Source organism: Chelonia mydas, chromosome 14 (genome assembly GCF_015237465.2).
Source record: "Chelonia mydas isolate rCheMyd1 chromosome 14, rCheMyd1.pri.v2, whole genome shotgun sequence".
In the NCBI taxonomy this organism is placed as follows: Eukaryota; Metazoa; Chordata; order Testudines; family Cheloniidae; genus Chelonia; species Chelonia mydas.
The window spans coordinates 25,737,855-25,758,751 of NC_051254.2; the positions used below are offsets into that span (position 1 = coordinate 25,737,855).

At 45.4% G+C, this 20,897-nt stretch overlaps 1 protein-coding gene across 2 annotated transcripts; it reads left to right on the forward strand.

Annotated features, from left to right (window-relative positions):
- The first annotated feature begins 3,544 nt into the window (after positions 1 to 3,544).
- On the forward strand, positions 3,545 to 15,635 carry TMEM220 (transmembrane protein 220). 2 transcript variants are annotated; one of them, XR_005227499.2, is made up of 7 exons: positions 3,545 to 3,712; positions 7,156 to 7,185; positions 7,849 to 7,909; positions 9,963 to 10,086; positions 12,007 to 12,066; positions 14,427 to 14,859; positions 14,966 to 15,635. XR_005227499.2 is itself a non-coding variant. In XM_037913383.2 (6 exons), the coding sequence occupies exons 1-6, from the start codon at positions 3,623 to 3,625 to the stop codon at positions 14,557 to 14,559; spliced, it is 498 nt and encodes a 165-aa protein (XP_037769311.1). In that variant the 5' UTR covers positions 3,545 to 3,622; the 3' UTR covers positions 14,560 to 15,635. The 2 variants fall into 2 exon arrangements, 1 of the variants encoding a protein (XP_037769311.1); XM_037913383.2 differs by having other exon boundaries at positions 14,427 to 15,635.
- The last annotated feature ends 5,262 nt before the right edge of the window (positions 15,636 to 20,897 follow it).

The following is a 20,897-nucleotide window of genomic DNA, read 5'->3' on the forward strand; positions in this document are numbered from 1 at the left end:
TCTGTACCTTAGAGTTCAGAGTGGGGAAGGAACCTTGACAGCTTCTTAATACCCCTGAAAGATAAATGTAAAAGGATAAAGGGGAAGGGCAGCAGTTTGATGTGCAGGTACTGCTCCCTCTCCTCTCCCTTCCCAGGGTGTGGGGAAGCTTTGCTCTCCCTGATAACATGGGCTGTGCTGGGTGGTTGCTGTGTCCCGCTGGAGGGTCACTTTGTACTGCATGAGAACTACTACTGCTGCTCTAAGGCTGTGCCTGACAGGACTGCACAACATTGCCATCCAGTGCTCAGCGCAGACCCCACAGCAGTTCTGAGCTTTCTCATTTTACACCCTTCCCCGACCCTAGGAGAGAGCCCTGTAGTTCAGCAAAGAAGCTGTAGGAGAAAGACAGAGCCAGCACAGAGCTGGTCGTCCTCTTCCTCTGCGAGTGGTGTGTGAAAGGCTTCAGCTGGCCAGAAGCGCACATCCAGTCCCATCATACTAGGCTCTGTCCACAGTGATCCATTCTTCTGTAATGTCTATATGCAGCTACTGTAGTTCTCTGTATTTCAGAATGAAGCCCCATGCATTGAGAAAGATCCAGCTGGTTTGGAAAGCAGCAGCAGAGGTCACTGGAAACATGCCAGCCACCCTGATATACTGCTCTCTTCACTGGTTCCTCCAAAAGCAGAATCCAGTTTCTGGTCACTGTCCGGACTTTCAAACCCTACATGGAATTGTCCCAGCTATCCCAGAGACCGTCACCGTCCTTCCAAATCCCGGAGCAGCTATGTTCCACTGGAACATAGACATTGATAACCAATAAAGGGAGGTTTGTGGCCCTGGGAGACACAGCCTTTGCAAGAGCCAGATCAAACCACGGATCCTGCAATGTTGTCAACTCTCATGATTTTGTCATAAGTCTCATGATAATGATTGTTTTCCTTAAAGCCCCAGCTCCTGGAGGCAAGTGGGTATGTGATTATTTCAGCCTTCATTCTTAAAGAAAAAGTAAGTGTCTAGCCTTTGTGGCTTTGGAGAAAGGGTGCACTGGAGTGATATTTTGAAGCTAACGGCTCAAAAAGCAGAAGGCAACTAAAAAGAACCCCAAGTCTATTAATTTTACATAATTTCATGATTTTAAAGTCAATCTCATGATTTTTGGTGAGACTGACCCATGATTTTTGAACATTTGAGGTTGGCAATACTCAACTTGTGGTCAGATGAAACACCAGAATGACCATGTCACATTCAGAGCTAAATGCAAAATGCACTTCTTCACACAGGCCTTCCTACTAGAAAGCCCTCACCCTCATCATTCCATATATCCCAAACAGCAGGAAACTAACTCAACATTGCTTCTTCCCAGCATAGGCGCCGACTCCGTGGGTGCTCTGGGGCTGGAGCATCCACCGGGAAAAATTAGTGGGTGCTCTGCACCCACCAGCAGCCAAGCTCCCTGCCCTGCCCCGCCCCGCCTCCGCCTCCTCCCCCTCCCTTGAGCGCGCTGCGTCCCCACTCCTCCGTCTACCTCCCAGCGCTTGCCACTACCAAACAGCTGTAGCAAGCTCCGGGAGGGTGGGAGGAGGAGCGGGAATGTGGCACACTTAGGGGAGGAGGCGGGACTGAGGCGGGGATTTGGGGAAGGAGTTGGAATAGGGGCAGGGACTTTGGGGAAGGGGGCAGAATGGGGGCAGGGCCAGGGCGGAGGGGGCATCGAGCACACACTGGCGCCAGTAGAAGTCGATGCCTATGCTTGCCAGCAGGCAGGGAAGAAAGACTTTATTGTGGTTTTACTAATGGGAGGCACTCAGACTATGGGGATAGAAGCTATATAAGGAGAGAGAGGGGAAGGTTTTTGAGCCTTCTCCCAGCCCAGCAGCAGCCCTACCTCACCAGCCCTGGAGGACCCCATGTCTTCTCCACTGTCAACTAGACCTGCCAAAAATGGGAAATTGAAACCCCTGAGGTTACTCCCTGGACACTTTGGGCAAAGGTCATCATGGCTTCCTTGGCTTTTCCTCTATTCCTCCTCACTGTCTTGCTTCCTCTTCTCTTTGAAGCTGCCTTTCTAACCGTCTCCTGCACCTGACTTACACTTTTTCTAGGATTTCTTACCCTTAAGTGGGATATAATGGGGCCCTGACCAAAACATTTGTCTGTGGGATGTAAGGGGATATAATTGGTTATACTCACACACATATATATATATATATAATGGATCCCTGACCAAGAGATTTGGCTGTCGGGAAGGAAAGGAAAGATCTTGGTGATGCTGAGGTTAAAGAAGTGGCAAGGATTTGGATGTGACTTGGATATGTATGGTGTTAGAAGAAGCTGGAGAGGGAGAAATCAAAAACAATGTAGTGGTCACTTGCTCTTCCCCATCCACCTTTCTCCCTTTGACTCTTCTCTCCCATATTCATCCTATGTAACTTCATCTTCCATGATGATGTCCCATCTGATTAGCTGCCCATCTCCTTGCCTTCACCTCCTGATTTGATTTCAAGTAATGTAATAATGCTCCCACTCACCAAGGTGGTCACTTAGTCAAGCCTCTCTTGACTAAACACTATAACTTCTCTGACCTCTCAATATCTGCCTTCTCCCTGTCACCTCATTCCCTTCAACATTATCTACCAGTCCCTCCCATGACCAGTCACATCCATGACTTATTCTCACTACTCTCAGTTCCCCCCCACTCTGCCCTCTGCTCTGACTCAGCTGTGGATTCTCTCCAATCCACCGGACTCTTTTGCTTCTCTCTCTGCCGCTTGAACATCTGTCCCTACAACCCTGACTCCTCAACAACCTCTGCTCCTGTGCTATGGACACCCTTGGAGAAAGTCCTGTGACCACGTGAACTTCCTCCAGTTCTGTCATATTTCTTGTCAGATAGTACTATGTCTCCACCTCACTGACTCCACACCCATAACCACAGCTGCTTATTTACTACCTGTGAGTTCCTCCGAAATCCTTCCGCCTCCTCCCTTTCTGTGAAAGATTATTTTTCAAATAAAATATCTACAAGATGGGCCACAGCCACCCTCCTCCTCCTCCTGTCACTGATGCAGAGGTTTCTCCTCGGCTCTCACCTCCACCTGCCCCCTCGATCCTTCCCAGCTCGTGACCTCTTCACGCCTATTCTCTCTCTTCCTACACCCTTTGCTCTCTTTTGGCCTCTTCCCTTAAAATGAGGGTCTCTCCATCCTGAAAAAACCCACCCTTGACCCTGCCCGTCGTCTTCTTCTGTCCCCCCTTCTTCTTTTCACTTTTAAACTCAGACACACTGCGGGCAACCAACGCCTGGATTTCTCTCCTCCAGCTGCATCCTGGAGCCACTCCCGTGAAACTGACCAAAATGTCGACTGGTCTCTTCCTGCCTGTACCCAGGGGCTCTGGTCTGCCCCGGCCTCGATACGGCTGAGCCTTGGCTTTGGCTTTTGCGACTCCGTCCTGTGTCTTTCCCGGGGCGGGTCCGAGGCCGCCCCCCGCCCGTAGGCGGCCGCCCCGTTACCCCCACCATCGGGGACCGAGCCCCGCCCCGTTACACACCCGCCGACCAGGACCGAGCCCCGCCCCGTTAGCCCCGGGTCCGAGCCGGGCCCGCCCAGGCGAGGTGGAGCTCGGCGCGGCCTGCACCATGGCGGGGAGCGGCGCCGGGCCGGGCCGCCTGTGGAGACTCTGCAACCTGCTCATGGCCGCCTTCTTCGGGCTGGCGGCCGCCGTGCAGGTGAGGCCGAGCTGAGGGCGAATGGGGGGAGGAGAGTGAATGGGGAAAGGGGTCAGTCAGGCTGCGGGGTGAATGGGGAAAGGGGTTGGGGGGGAGGATGGGGGTGGGGTCAGTCAGGCTGCGGGGTGAATGGGGAAAGGGGGTGGGGTCAGTCAGACTGCAGGGTGAATGGGGAAAGGGGTTGGGGGTGAATGGGGAAAGGGGCTGGGGGGTGAGTGGGGAAAGGGGTCAGTCAGGCTTCGGGGTGAATGGGGAAAGGGGCTGGAGGAGGAGGAGGAGGAGGAGGGTGAATGGGGAAAAGGGTCAGTCAGGCTGGGGGGTGAATGGGGAAAGGGGTTGGGGGTGAATGGGGAAAGGGGCCGGGGGGGAGGAGGAGGAGGGTGGATGGGGTCAGTCAGGCTGGGGGGTGAATGGGGAAAGGGGTCAGTCAGGCTGCAGGGTGAATGGGGAAAGGGGTTGGGGGTGAATGGGGAAAGGGGTTGGGGGGAGGAGGAGAGTGGATGGGGTCAGTCAGGCTGCTGGGTGAATGGGGAAAGGGTCTGGGGGAGGAGGAGGGTGGATGGGGTCCACCTTGTGTCCCAATATTCTCTTGATCACACTACAGTACTTGCATGAGGTGAATTGAAATATACTGTTTCTTTTGTTTGGTTTCAGAGTAACAGCCGTGTTAGTCTGTATTCGCAAAAAGAAAAGGAGTACTTGTGGCACCTTAGCGACTAACCAATTTATTTGAGCATAAGCTTTCATGAGCTACAGCTCACTTCATTGATGCATCCGATGAAGTGAGCTGTAGCTCACAAAAGCTTATGCTCAAATAAATTGGTTAGTCTCTAAGGTACCACAAGTACTCCTTTTCTTGTTTATCTTTTTACAGTGCAAATATTTGTAATCTGATGCAATAATATAAAGTGAGCACTGTACACTTTGTATTCTGTGTTGTAATTAGGGTGACCAGATGTCCCAATAAAATCGGGACTGTCCCGATTTTTAAATTTTTGTCCCGCGTCCCAACCAGTGCACGGTCGGGACGCCATTTGACCTGATATTGCGGCTTTGGCTGCTCTGGCGTTTTTTGGTTTTTGGGTTTTTTTTCCTTCTGCAACTCTGGCCTCTTTTTTTTCCCCTTCCCCCTTGTGTCCCGATATTTTCTTCGTTTCATCTGGTCACCCTAGTTGTAATTGAAATCAATATATTTGAAAATGTAGACAACATCCAAAAATATTTAAATAAATGTTACTCTCTTATTGTTTAACACTGTGATTAAAAATGTGATTATTTTTTTTTTAATCTCGCTAATAATTGCAATTTTTGTAATTGTCTGACATCCCTAACGATAATCCACTCCCCGTGCCAGCTCACGGGACTGGAGTTTTCATTTGCAGATTATTGTTCATGGAGTTTGGTGTGGAAATGGCTCATAGAGAAGCTTGCTGCTGTGCTTGTGTAACAGGCCAGTGTGTAAACTTCACTGTGATGTTCTGTTCTGTGGAATGCTGCATGTACTCAGAGGTCCTGTGGTTTTGGCTGTGTAATGGCAGTAGCAGTTCGTTGCTGCAGCCCATCGTGGCCAGATGTTGTGAGGAATGTCATCAAGAAGTGATGTAGCTTTCATCTGTCATAAGAGAGAACCTTTTTCATGGCTTAACCCTGCCATCATACACTGCCAGTTTGGGGCTGTTCATGGTGGAGTGGGGCTTCCTGAGCCCCTCAAGGGGTTTGGTGGAAGTGTAGTTTTATCAGGGAGCAGTTCTCTTTGAGATTATCATTCCCTTTAATTAGGTGGAGCAATTCATACGAGGAAAGTCAGATGAGAGGAAATTTATGTATATTCCAGAGATAAAATCAAAAGAAAAGAGAACAGTATTTTATCAAACCTGGCTATATGCAGGACTAAAGAGGGAACATAGGAAAATTGGTAATTACAGCATAAAATGGGACTTGAAATAGACAAGGAAATTGTAAAGGAGGAAATACAGTTCTTCAGTGACTGGAATCCACCACCACAGCCTGTGTACACATAATGCAGGTTAAATCTAGACAGACGTTAAATCGGATTGCCCAGAGTGAACAAGATAGATAAGTTACTTTACTATACCTCAGCCAAGCCATAAATAAGGCTCCATGGACTCTGTGACAAACTGGACCTAAATTTTGCATCAGATTGTGTATTAAAGCTGAGGAGCTGGGCTAGGTAACAGGGCTGTGCACAACCACAGAGTCAACGGGGAGCCCTGCTGCCCTATCTCTACCCATCCTATCCAACCTCCAGCTGATGTGAGATGTGGAGGAGCTGTGTTTGCTGGATACTATAGGTGATTTGTCAAAGCCCAGCTCTTCTCCATCCCACTTCTCCCAGTGCAACAGAAATGGTTTTACCCGTCTTCATGACTGCCGTGTACAGCTCCCCACTCCTCCCCTGTGACATCGAGTTGGCTTTCCCAGTTCACCAGGCAGTAGAACCAACGGGGCGCCCTTAATGTGCCAATGACTCAGCGTATGGAGATATGTGGCAGGATTTACTCCTGGAGGGATTCTGCGTAAAAAAAAATAAAAAATTCTGCACATTTTATTTGTCAAAAGAATGCAGTATAATCACACCAATTTCAATTGTTTTGGTAATTTATTTAAACTACAATACAGAAAAAAGTCACAATAACTATTCAGCGTTTCCTAAACACATGAAAGTGAAGTTACAAACACTTGGTAACTAATACCCTGCATTCCAGTTATAATCCTGAGTTATAATCAGCCAGAGGGACCTGAAAAAGTATGACTCTCGGGGGAGAGTTTCCTTAGGCAAAGCTAGAAAATCTTTGATCAAAATATAATATTATGGAAAATTAAAAGTCCGCTGAAGGGGTGATGTGTTTTACAGATGGAGCAATTGAGGCACAGAGAGGGGAAGTGACTTGCTCAAGGGCACTGTCACCCACTAAGTAAAGTTTGGAACAGAGGCCAGATCTCTTTATTCTCAAGCTAGTACTGAACCCAAAGTACAATCTTCCTTGATTGAATCCAAACTCCAGCTGGCTCAGACTGGCAGTTTTGCCCTAGTGTTAGCATTGAAAGCTGCCCCCTGCTCTTATTCTTTGGTGTTATCAAGAAGAAACTGTCACCCATAATTCTGTTTAAATTGGTGACAGTTGGCATAGTTGGGGAAAATGTGCTTCTCCTGCTCAACAAAATTTTGATCGCTGGATTCTCTATTACATGCATCCAGATGATGACAACAGCAGTGCAGGGTGCTTATGCACACATGCTGGCTCTAACCAACTCTCCTCTCCAAAATAAGAGAAATCTGAACCAGGAGGATCCTTTAATAAAGTACTTTTTATTCTTGACCCAGCTGGGAGGACAAATGTAGGTTTGAGAATCCTGACATCAGGTGAAAGCCTGTAAGATCTTGTCTGAGTGCTCATTCTGACCTTTTTTTTTTATTCCAGATAAATGACCCTGATGCAGGACTGTGGATAGTGAGTATGACTACAGACTTTCCTAGCTGCTGAAGAATCTGGAGCATTTTATAGGAGAGAATCCTAAATTTGCTCCTTTGTTGGACATCTGCCCTCTTTTCTGTTACAACCCCCTTCTGAAAGGTTTACAATGGCTCTTCTAGCTTTGGCCTGACCTGTGGCGCACAAGTTCACAACACTTGGGTGACTTCAAACCGTCTGAATGGGTTCTGTAATTCTGCCTGGAGCAGGTAAAACCTGAAGCCTGCTTTGGATGAGTTTTAAATCCTCATCCTTGATTAAAATAAGCAGCTTTTTAAAATTACACCTTTTGGGAACATCATCTTCCCTCTGAATAGTGACTTGGGTGTGGGAAGGCGGTGGACAGGTTACTCAAGTTTGATTACCTGCATGGCACTTCCAGAGGTTTTTATTCCACTTTGCTTACCCCCACCCCCTACCATCTTTGTCTAGGGCAGGCACCAACTATCTCTTCTCCTCCTTCCCTGGGGCTCACACCTCCTGACCTGAGTACCTCTGGGCTCCACATCACCTCTGTGTATTGTAATCGCTCCAGATCACCTGCTCTGCTGCATTGTGTAAATGAACTGGATGGGATGTGGCTGCTTCTCTGTGCTCTGCCTTCTCATGCTACAGAGTGGACTTGCAATATCTCACTAACAGGTGGTCTACATTGTACCTGCTGTCCTTACGCTGCTTGTTGGCCTTAATCCGTCAATTACAGGTATGATATTGGCATTCTAAATGGACTCACTCGTCAGATCTTCACCCCAAAGAGATTGGTTTTCATTTTTTGTCATGGTAGGATGCAAACCCAGGGCTGCATGGAAATGTGCTCAGCTGTCCATGACTGCAGGTAGTAAGGTGCCCATTCCCAGGAGTGATGGTGACTGCTTTCCTGTTTGCAGGTGGATGTCCTAGAAATGGATTTAGTCCATTGTCTCTGCATCAATTCCTCGTCCTGAGACATCCTTATTACTGCACCTATGCCGTAACAGTCTGGTTCTAGTACTAAATGGTGATCTATTGGGCTGAGCACGAGACTGCGAGCCAGAAACTTCCATGTTCTAGTCTTTGGCTCTGCTGCTCCCATTGGCAAGTCACTGAACTTTTCTCTCTGTTTCCCCATCTGTAAAATTGGAATAATTCTTACCTGTGTCCTAGGAGGGCTGAGAGTTAATGTCTGTACAGTGTTCTGAAGAGATAAAGGTATAACTACCAAATACTGTGATTACCACACAAGGTGCACATACAGCAGTGTAATATTCTTAGTGGTTATAATATGGCATGGTAGGAGTTCTAAGATTGTATAGTCACTGGGGAATGTTATCTGCTGGCTGAGACTGATGCGGCTGTATTTACAGGGACCCTGTAAGGCCAAATTTGGCCCAGGAAATAAAAGTAAGATTTATACAATCTAAGATCACTAGAAGTATTTCCTTGATTTTTTTTTTTCTCATTGGAAAGAATTTTGAGAAATTGTTTTCTATATGCTAAATGACAACCATATATGCTGAATGAATTTTATTTTGGATTAAGGAAAATCCCAACAAAAACAAAGTAAAGTCTCCATGAGAGAGCACAGTGTCTCTTCTGTAACATGCTGCATCAACTCTGCCTCCTAAAATGCTGGCTTTGTTAAATGAAAGTGTAACAGTCACTGTTCATAAATAAACCTTGCTCTGCAGTATTTGCAACCTCAACATTGCAGCATTTTGCTAGTGCATGAGAGCCCGAAAGTGAAACTGAAAGTCTATTTTCAATGCCCAAATTGGGATAAATGCCAAAAGTAAACAAACAGGAGTGTTGGAAAGGGAAATAATTTTTCCAGATTCTTTTGGTTTAGATAGCCTAAAGTTTATTTTCAGCATACTTGTATATTTTCAGGACATTTGTTTTTCCTAATTATTTTAATTTTGATATTGCCAAATCAATAAGACGCATTTCACATTAGGACTGTGAAAGGCCCTGAGCTGCAGCCAGTTCAACAGAACCATCAGCCTTCTATGTAGACCTGTTGCAAAGTAAAAAATCATACACAGCTCTTTTCTATATTGGGAACCTATAATGATCAGCTCTTGCTTGGAGCTCTCCATCCACTGGAGGGTTCAGCCCGGAAGAGATTTTGTTTGTTAAGCCTTCTGGTTTTCCATTTGTTGACTTGTCATTATGGAGGTCAGCCAGAGAACCATTTGTTATTCACTTATCTCTGCCTCCCATAGCCCTCCAGCATGGACCTGTAAGCCACAAGAGCCTGTGTCCGGGCCCCTTCTAATCTTTCCTGGAATATTTTGAGGCAGGGACAGCTCATGCCCTAGAATTGCCCAAGAGCCTGACAGAGGGCATAGGGTGTCAGGAAGTCATGCTCCTTGCTATGTAGAGGCTTCAGTTTGTAATTCTCCATGGCCTTTTATGAAGCCATTGAACAGTGGAGCATGTTTCTGTTTCCTAGGGAGGATCTGTGATGGTCTTCAGAGCTGTGGTGCTGCCAAGGAGTTGTTTCCCAGGAACTCAGAATCTGAAATCCACCCAGAGCTTGCATTTGTCAACAGTATTTCTAGACCAGAATTCCTTCACCATTCCAAACACCTGGATACATAAAAGAGAAAGTCCTACCTAGTATTGCAGCAGACGCTCCTGCATCCCTCCTTCCTAGTGCATGTATGTTTGTGGAAGGGTCCATTTTTACGCAGCTTCTTTACAGTCTGGAAGACTTGGGATGTACTTCATGTAGTATGTTCATAAGCATTTAGTAGCTCCAGTCTGTTCTTCCCCAGATAATGTCATCTGGAGGAGCCTGTCAGATCTGCATTCTGCTGCTTGTTTAGTTGGAACCGTTGCCTTGGGGTGCTCTTTGTTCGCTTATGCAAAAAGTAACATCTTGCATGAAGAGGAAGGAAGGTGAGTAATGCATCTATTCTGTCCTAATCCATACAGCCCATGTATGAAGCAGATTGTCCCTCTGGCAGCTCACTCCCAGGCAGACCAAGCTTCAGTTTTTGATTGATACAGTGAGTGGGTTGGCCCTAAAAAGAAGGGAGTCAGGCTAGTAAGGAACTCAGCCTGGTTGTTGCTAGTCCAGCAGTATGTTGGAGAAACCGTTGACGAAGGGGCCAGTGAGCACAGGTTGCAGCTTGGCTGAATCCCCTGTTCTCTTTGCTTTGGTCAGTCACAGATGGGGATGGGGTAGGGGTCGGTACTGACTTTCAAAACTCACAAGACTGGCACTGTGCACCTTGGAAGCCCCCTGTGTTCTGATTCCAGAGCTTTAGAGGCAGGAATTGGGTAAGTTTTCAGAATTGTGTTCAGGGTGGATTGATGTAAATAAAGTGATTTAAATCATCAGTTTTAATAAACTTTTACATTTGCACTTCAGTTATTTTCTGAAGAAAGGTGCACTCTCATTGGTTGATATAACCATTACAATGTGTTGATTTACAACTAAATAGAACCTTTACACTAGATTTGGTACATCTCTTTGCTATCTGAGAGGGTGCACTATAACTATATACATTTATGTAAACAATTATATAGCTTAATATTTTCAAATTCTTATTAACCATACATTTTAGTATGTCAGAAAAGGGCAAATGATATATTGCTTATTCACTAGATAGTTAACTTTTTGCTCATGATTTGTTTAACTTCATTAGGATGGTAACTGGAATTTCATTAAACATGCACAACTGCATATACGATTTATTTTTTATTAAAACAAACGTAAAAGTTTTGGATAAATAAAATTCCCATATCAAAACATGTTTCACATTCACAACTAAATAATTTATTAAACAAAGGGATTAACTGTGGTCTGTGAATTAAATGGATTATTTCAGGAAAGTTTTACACAAACATGTTTGAAAAGTGGCTGGAGCTTAAATTCCTACTCTCCTCTAAGTTTCTTGAAAGTGAGATAGTTCAGCCTAAGTAATTTAGGAGACTATTGTACCATATTTATAAAGCTTGACCTCAAAAGTTAGACTCGGGCAAAAAACCTTTATATAGAAAAGCATCCTTTAATTCATAGAGGCTAATGGATTCAGTATATTTATTGTTTATTTAAATGTTCAAAGATACAAGTAGTTTAGGCCTTAACATATATTTTGTATTAAATTCAGATTTCATTTTAAAGTGGTCTATTTTTAATAAGAATTATAATTTAAATAACAAAATAGAAAACATTTAAAAAAAAAGAAAAAAAATCAATTTTCATCCCCCAAATTTTGTTTGGAGGGTACCATGTACCTACTTGTCTGGAATGGAATACTGTCAAGCTGTTGGAGACTTGATGGCACAATCCCCACTACTGCCAAGCATGGAGGAAAGGGGGTTGAAAGTGAAGGAGGGAAACTCCCACTAGGCAGAGACTCAGATATTCCTTTTTGTTTAAGTAAGCAAAGTGCTTGCTTGTGCACAAGGTAAAAGTGATCGTGTCTTAAGTTGCTGTTTAAATGGACACCCTGAGGCGTAGTTTACAGGTTTATCTGTAGTTCTGTAAAAATTTTGGTTCAACGGACATGAGTTTGTACATATTCAACTGTCATATCATTATATTTAGTATTAAAAGGAGTCTAATAGAAAATGGAAGCAGAAATCTCTGCAGATTCTGTAAATTGGTTGTGTGCATGTGGAGTAGGAATTCCATTCAGATTTCTGTTAGCTCAGATCCAGCTTTAATAGTAAATCTAATTCCTCTTAGGGGGAGCTTGCACGCCTACCCGTTACTTTTGCAGAGAATTTGTCCTTTGTGTAAGCAAATACTTGTGCACACTGTATTCTGATTTTTTTTTTTTTTTTCATTTATGTATTTATTTTGTATAGGGAGTTGTTTGGTCTGGTGATTATTACAATATGGATGAATCTTTGCCGCAATTCAGCAAAGTAAGTCTTTAATCCGTTTGTATATTCATGGTTCGTGATAGGGTATATACTACAGGGCTGGCTGCAGCTAGCTGTTTCCTATCCATAGGTGATTTTGGCCGTGTGCTGCCTTGCTGCATATTATTGTCTAAATTCTGCTCAGACTTGGGCACAGCACCATGTTCATTTGGGTTTCTGGAAGGACAAGGTCTGCTGGTCATAAGCAGCATAAAGCAAAAGGGAAAAAAGGTGAGGCAAACCTTGTCCAGAGGACAACTTGAAGGAAACCTGTTGCTCCTCCTGCAGAGTCTGAAGGTGGGGATCTTTCTTCATAAAAAGAGACTCTATCTCTTGTATAGCGGTAGCATAGTGTTATAGCGGATGCAGGCAGTAACTGCAAAAACCAAGGTGGCAAAAGTGTTTCCATTAGAACACTAGTAATGGGGCATAACGTATGTAAGAAAGGACCCTAATGAGGAGTGGGCCGACTCCGCTGCCTCAGCATAAGCAGATTCTCTGCAGTCGTCGTAGGAGGAGAGGGAGACAGAACCTAGAACCTGGGAGGGAGATGACAAAATTGTGCTGGGCATTAAACCAGCATCAAAGCAAAGACCTCAGCGTTAGGAAAAACTGCACCAGCTCTGACTGTAAGATGGGGTTGGAAAATGAACAGCTGCTCAATGAGCATTGCTAGGATCCAGAGCAGTCTGCAACATGCTGCAGTTCCTTCTCTGAGCACCTCAAGGGCAGTATTTGTACCCTAGAGCAGTGACTCTCAACCTTTCCAGACTACTGCACCCCTTTCAGGAGCCTGATTTGTGTGGTGTACCCGAAGTTTCACCTCACTTAAAAACTACTTGTTTACAAAATCAGACATAAAAGTACAAAAGTGTCACAGCACAGTAGTACTGAAAAATTTATTACTTTCTCCTTTTTATCATATAATTATAAATAAATTGAAATATAAATATTGTGTTTACATTTCAGTGTATCGTATATAGAGCAGTATAAACAAGTAATTGTATGAAATTTTAGTTTGTACTGACTTTGCTAGTGCTTTTTATGTAGCCTGTGGTAAAATTAGGCAAATATCTAGATGGGTTGAGGTACCCCCTGACAGACTTCTGCCTACCCCCAGGTGTACATGTATCCTTGGTTGAGAACCACTGCCCTAAAAAGAGTGGTGTGTGATGCCCAGTAGGGGCTCTGTCCCACTAATACTGCTCTCATCCATTAGAAAGCCTTAAGAGCTAGGGCTGTTCCATTAGAACGAAAGAGAGAAGATCCAGGAGCCCTGCAGAGATGTTATCTTTAGAGAGCAGTACCTGCATGCCATGCACTGCAAGGAAAAGTTTCTGTAATAGGCTAGGAGCCAGTGTTTAAAGGAAAGTAGCAATAGAGACTATCCATCTGCTTTGTTATGTGTCTAGAGAAGGGTTAAATGGCACAGTGTGTTACTACATAAGCTTTTCTGGTGAGCTAAAATCAAATCCAGACCCAGCACAAGTGTGGTGATCTCTATCCACGCCACAAAATCTCAGCGCAGTTCCTCAAATCAAGGAAGGCCCAGACCTAGGGTACTAAAGGGTGCAAAGAGTATGCCTGCCGTTAGGGCATGCCATTAGGTCTCACTTTAAGACTAAAATATACCCTCATTTCAAAAAGAAACAAACACAAAAATACTCTTAACTCAGTCTTTGTTCCTTGTGGTCGTCACTTCCCCCGTCAGTCAAGATGCAGCAATGGAGGTGCACCATGTGTGTTTGCCTCATTTACACCAGGTCACAAAGAATTATATTTTGGTGTTTGCCCAGTGAAAATATAGTCTGGGGAATCTGCATGTGGAAGCTGAAAAAAAGTAGTACTCCCAAACTATCAGTCTAGGAAAATCTGGCTGCTTTCTGCCTCGGGTTGAAATCCTTGCCTTTCTGCCTCCCATTGCTCTGACACTGCCTGGATTCTAACTTGCTGAACAGGGGTCTATCTCTGTGCTGCTGTGGCTGCAGGAAAGGAGTCTTTGGTGTCCGTCACTAAAAGTTGAGGGGGATGTAGCCACATGGACTTGGGGCAGCTGAGCAGCTCTTCAGTGCAGGTTGGAAAGGAGCAGAGAAGGGGAACAAGTGGGCAGGCTCCTGGACGCGTGCTGCTGCCTGTTCTGTTCTCCTGTCACAGTAAAGGCAGGGTTTGGGAGCAGGCGCTTCAGAGAAGCCACCTACAGCAGCAGCGGCCAGAGAGGTTTTGTGGCATGCTGATTGCAGCTCATCAACACTGCTTTTCTCCAGGCTCCTCAGTCTGATGAGGAGCCTCACCCCAGACGCAGACACCTCTGTTGCTAGCTGGGTTTGATCTGAAATAACACCACTGTCTTTTGTTCTTTCCAGAAATCCCCTGGGTGGAATTCGTCTGATGGTCGCAATTTCTCTCTCGCTCTTCCCCTTTGTAACATGGCTTTACATTTACATGAACTCAGAGATGCGATCATCCTGGCCAACTCACTGCAAAACTGTGATTTAACCAGGCAGGAACACACACACACAATAAATATTCAAACAGCTATTTGCCTTCAGCTTTCAGTTCTCAGTTGAAAACTGGTATCAGAACAACAGGAACTGCAACTATGGCCCAAGAGCACGTTGTTGCCTCAAACAGCACGGTTTGAGATTTGTTATCATCATTATCCATCCATCTCCTCTTTCCATGGACCAACCTGTGGATTTCAAACTGTGTCCTTCATGTAGTGATGACACCACAGCCCCTGTATCACTGTCTCCTCCAGTACCACAATGAACAGGAGCAGGGGCAGACTAGATCCTGGTAAATATGTGCCCTTAGTGTGGATGAACAATTGTACAGCAGCGTCTGCTAGGAACTCCTAGAAAGGACAGAAGCATTCAAATGTGATCCTCTCTTCCTCCCTCAGGGCCTGCAGGTGAGCAGCCAGACTCTTATGGGCAGTGATATCAATGGCTGCTGGGAGACCTGAAACAACTAGCAGGGGTAGCTGTTCTGTCTGTTTAGTCAATGAGAAGAGCTCAGTCTCTGCCATACCTAGGCTGAAAGTGGACAAGGAATTTAGAAGGTTTTTGGAGAACTGCAGAGTTGCTTCTCAGCTGAATCACAAATTTCTTAGAAATCTTCTCCACAAATTATTAAAGGTGTCAAGTATGGCTGTTGTGGTCTTTATTACTGACTGATGGGCCAGCGAAGACATGGGACTATGGGAAGGATTGACAGGTACTATGGTCCAGTGGCTAGGACACCAGCCTAGGAGTCAGAGGCCTGCATTCTATTCCCAACTCCACCACTGACCTCCTGTGTGACCTAAACCAAGTCATTACACCAAGCTGTTCTTTTATTTCCCTTCCTACCCTTTATCTGCTTCGTCTGTTACGGAGGCATCAATTGCAGTTTCATAGTTAAGGTTAAGTTTGGTTTTGTATTAAAAGCAGGGATTCAGCCTTTGTGTATGACAAATACAGTATGTCCTCTCCAAGCTTAATCATTTGCCCTTTGAATACAGAATGACTTTTCTAAGTATTTATGAGTAATTATGTTAGAGTTAAAATTAAATGGGTATTTTTAGAAATTTAGCATCTTATGTCAAGACTTTTTTTTGTCCCTATTGATGATGTTAATGGAATAACACAGACTCTTTGTGCATGAGATTTTAGGGAGGTTGACTACATTTGGAGAAATATTTTAAGGGTATTGGCCACTTTTTGCTGTTCATAATTGGAAGTTCAGCAGCGCTGATAAATGTTCTACAGCAAATTCCATGAAGTCCTACTGTCTCTTAAAATGGTTGCCATCTCATATTGTTTTCAATGGGACTGAGGCCAGAAGCTGCCCTCAGGAAATATGGCACTGCCACTGCTCCTCACAGCTTTCCTCTCTGCCTCCCAAAAGCCTGCATACCATCTTCCCTGAGCTCTGTTTTGATTCTTTCTCATGGGGAACAATGGGAGGCAGTCACCATTTTGAAAGAGGGCATCCTAACTGAGGATAACAGAAGATGATGGCTATTTTGAAAAAAGGGCAACTCTTTGTGAGTTTCTCTGAAGGACAAGACTTCAGGTCTCACTCTCTACTGACAAACGTTCACTTGTGAAAAATAATAGCAAACAATCATCATTAATCCAAAATATTTCATTTGAGGGGCAGTGTCAAGGTTCCTTCCCCACTCTGAACTCTGGGGTACAGATGTGGGGACCCGCATGAAAGACCCCCTAAGCTTATTTCTACTAGCTTAGGTTAAAAACTTCCCCAAGGCACAAAATCTTTGCCCTTGGACTAGGGTATGCTGCCACCACCGAGCGCTTTAAAAAAGAACTAGGGAAAAGGACCCCTTGGAGTTCCTCTTCCCCCAGCAATCCCCCCAAACCCTTACACCCCCTTTCCTGGGGAGGCTTGAGAATAAACAAATTGAGCACAGACTAGCTTGGGTTTCTTAAGATCCTAAAAACCCAATCAGATCCTTAAAAAAACAACTTTATTAGAAGAACAGAACAAAGATAAAAGAAATACTCTGTAAGATTAGAATGGAAGATAATCTCACAGGCAGTCAGATTCAAAACATAGAGAATCCCTCTAGGCAAAACCTTAAGTTACAAAAAGACACAAAAACAGGAATACACATTCCCTCCAGCACAGCGAATTTAGAAGCCAAAACAAAGAAAACCTAACGCATTTTCTAGCTAGATTACTTACTAACTTTACAGGAGTTGGAGGGCTTGCATCCTTGATCTGTTCCCGACAAAGGTATCACACAGACAGACAAAAGCCTTTTCCCCCCCTCCAGATTTGAAAGTATCTTGTCCCCTCATTGGTCATTTTGGGTCACGTGCCAGCGAGGTTACCTTAGCTTCTTAACCCTTTACAGGTGAAAGGATTTTGCCTCTGGCCAGGAGGGATTTTATAGCACAGTATACAGAAAGGTGGTTATCCTTCCCTTTATATTTATGACAGGCAGTCTCTTCTCTTCTCTTCTCAGCAGCTCACTTTGCTGTTTGCTGTGCATTTGCTCCCCTTCTTTAATTTTGGAGCTGTCTGCAAATTTGAGCATAGCTTAGTTTTCAGTAAATAGTCACTCAACAAAGGAGGACACAAGTCAGTTGTACGGAGGTTGTGGGGAGGGGGTAGATATTTTTTAGTTGGTCATGAAGCCCTAAGAGGGTCCTGGTTTTGGCTAGACTTAGCAGGAAGAGTCACTGTCTGAAGACTGACATTCTGTCCTAGCTCTGGTACAGCTCCCCCTGCTAGATGCTCACCAGGTTGCTGTTTGGGTCCTAATGGGGAACCATGTGCTCTTAAGCTTCCCTTGCTCTGGGAAGAATCCAGCAAGGTTTGTCTCAGTCTTTGGTCCCTCAGGCATGCTTATTGGGCCCAGACTCTACCTATTGCCCCTTTAGATAAGTGGACCTCGTGGTCCAGCTGGCCCAGCCCCATATCCTGGCTGGTTCTGACCCCACAAGACACACTGATAACCTCAGTAAACCTTTTCCCAGTGCTCCAAACTTGTGGGCAGTCTGGCTTATGGTTTCTCTCTCCAGGGTTATGTGATAACTGATGCGCATCTCACACATGCTTTGCAAAAGTTTAACACAATTACTTTTTAGATAACCCAAGAAATGTACAGATTTAGACAAAAACAATAAAACACTTCTATGCCCTTGTCATCATGGAGTCACAGGGTCTGGTCTCTGTTCCAGCCTGTAACAGGTCTCCTGGGAGTGACTCCTTTAGTGGGCTGGGCCCCAAGGATGCATGCAGTCCACAGGCTTTGTGGGTTTCAAGACTGGGCTGTTGGCACCGGCAATCTCTGTCTCTCCGTGGCTCCCTGCAGCGAATCCAGCCCAGTCAGACTCATGTGGGAGACTTGTACTGTCCCCTTCATGGTGCAGGGCTGTCAGTGAGTATTACAGTGACACAGGCAGCCTTTGCAAAACAAGGTACCATTTATTAGTCACCGGGCTCCGGAATCTGAAAATCCTTAAATCAGCACAGAGAAATGCCCGTGAAAGCATAGTCCATGCTAGTTATCCCAGAGCTCAGCTGTTGTGAACCCATGTTCAAGCTCTCATGCACTTTCTCTCACCTTCTTAGTTCCCAGGTGTCTATCCCTTCCTCCAGAAACCAACGCTTAATCCCCCTGCCTCACACCTTCCATTCCTTTGATCTCGAGCTGGGGTCTTTGCTCAGTTTCCCTGCTCAGAGGGTTGTTGGTTGCTAGGTGTCAATGTGCTGGGGATTGGGTTTGGCATGGGCTTCTCAGATTTTCCAGTCCTTTTTAGTGATCCATTCAGGCTCATACAGCTGTGACATCCTACAAGGGTGCTTCCGTGTGCATAGAGAATAGTCAAGGTTTAATGACCCTTCATTGTTAGTCCTTGGAATTTCTGTCCAAGATGAAGGTAAAAGGTCAGCAGAGAAGGCAGAGTAGCCTCACAATCAAAATGGCATTTATAGATTGATAATCTATGCGGAGAGTTTATAATATCAAATGGGAATTCGTAAATTGTATATAGACACAATCCCCTAATTGTCACAGCTTCATTGAAAAAGGAGCTCTGCATAGCTCAGGGGGTATATCTATGCTGCAATTAGACACCTGCAGCTGGCCTATGTCAGCTGATGAGCTCTGGCTGCTTAATCGCAGTGTAGACATTTGGGCTTGGGCTGAAGCCTGGGCTCTAGGACCCTGGGAGTGGGAGGGTTCTAGGGCTCAGGCTCCAGCCCGAACCTGAACGTCTACACCACAATTAAACAGCCCATAAGCCTGAGTCAGCTGACAGGGGCGAGCCATGGGTTTTTAAGTGCAGTATATTCATACCCAGTGTAAGAACCACTGGCTTAGCTCAGAATTTTGTTAGGCTTATAAACGTGCTTATTGACCAACTTCTGATCTTGCATACGCCAGTGTAAATGTGGAGTAAATGCAGCAAGATCCAGATTTATACCAGGATAAGCTGGTGAGAATCTGGCCCATTTTCCTCTTCCCCAATAGTATTGAGGAAACTCTAATGGGACTCTGACATGTGCAGTAACATGCATCCTGCACCCAGGGGGGTGGGTTTGTACTCCCTCCACTTTCTCTGGCACCTGTCAAGATTTCCGTTATCTCACAGTGACACAAGAATAGCAGGCTCCCTTACAAGGTCACAGATCTTTCCATGCAGGAGCAGTAGAAGCTCCCTAAAAATGGGGAAGGGCACACTGGTGCCTGAACCGTAGCCCTGCCCTTGCACCATCCCTTCCCCTCCGAGGCCCTGCCCCCGCTTGCTCCTCTCCTCCCCCCATTGCTTGACCTTACAGCCAGTAAAGGGTGAGGGTGTAGCCCTCCCACTTTTAAAAGTGACGGGACCATGGCCCTCTAGCCCTCTCTGTTCTGGCACTCCTGTTTCAGTGCCCATGTCCACAAAGACAAAAATGTTCAAAACAAGGTTCCTAACATTAAGTACTTAAATCCATAAGAATGGCTATGCTGGGTCAGAGCAGGGGTCCATCTAACCCAGTATCTTGTCTTCCGACAGTGGCCGGTGCCAGATGCTTCAGCGGGAATGAACAGGATCCACCCCGTTTCCAGTCCGAGCTTCTGGGAGGCAGAGGTTTAGGGACACCCAGAGCATGGGGTATTATACCTGACCATCTTGTCTAATAGTCATTGATGGACCTATCCTCCATGAACGTATCTAATGCTTTTTTAACTGAGTTATACTTTTGGCCTTCATAACTTCCCCTAGCAACAAGTTCGACAGTTTGTGCATTATGTGAAGATGTACTTAGGTTTGTTGTAAACCTGCTGCCTATCAATTTCATTGGCTGACCCCTAGTTCTTGTATTATGTGAAGGGGTAATACTTCTCTATCACTTTCTCCACACCAGGCATGATTTTATAGACCTCTATTTCTCCCTTACATCAAAGCTGATGTGTAACTTGTTTGTATCGGTGTATAAAGATGTATCTCAGAGGGAGTGTCTTTGTCCAGCCGAGGGGGCAGTGGAAAGTCCCACCACTTGACAGCTGCATCCATTATCACGGGCATATGTGTTAGTGTACCTGTAATCATTGAGCCTGGGGCATTAGCACCATGCTTCATCGGTAATAAACCTGGCCTAAACCAAGTCTGGTGGTCTTATTGGGCAGTTTGATCGGAGCCTGCTATACAGGCTATCTGGTCAGAGCCAGTGCGGCACGCAGAGGGAACACACGCACGCAGTCGAACATCTGACGAGACATGCGACTGTTGCCTCACGTTTCAGCAGTACAACCAGACCAACTTCTTGTTTCCCTGCGCTACTTCCTGGGGCTCCTGCTGGCGCTGCTCCATCACCACTTGGACCTGGCTCTCAGACTTGTGGTCAGACAGCCCTTCCACCTGTCTCCTGGGGCAGTGGTTTGCCTTTTCTCTCTGCTGCTGGTCACAGGCTCGGCTGAGGACTCAACTCCCTGGGAGGGACATCTGCCTCCTTCTCTGGTCCAGCCCCAACTGAGGTACAGGGCCCTGCTCTTATACTTCCTGTGAGTGAGGGGGGGGGGTTAGCTGTGCCCACCAGGGGAAGTTAACCCCCTCTGTACCAGAGGGAGGCCATTCTTCCTCACTACAGACCTTGTCAAAGGCTTTCTGAAAGTACAAGTACACTATATAAACTGAATCACCCTTTCCTTATGCTTTTTATACACTAAAATAATGCTAATAGATTGGTGAGGCACGATTTCCTTTTATAAAAACCATATTGACTCTTCTCTAATATAGCGTGTTCATTTATGTGTCTGATAATTCTGTTCTTTACTATAATTTCAAAGAATTTGCCTGGCACTGAAGTTAGGTTTACCAGCTTGTAATTGCCAGGAT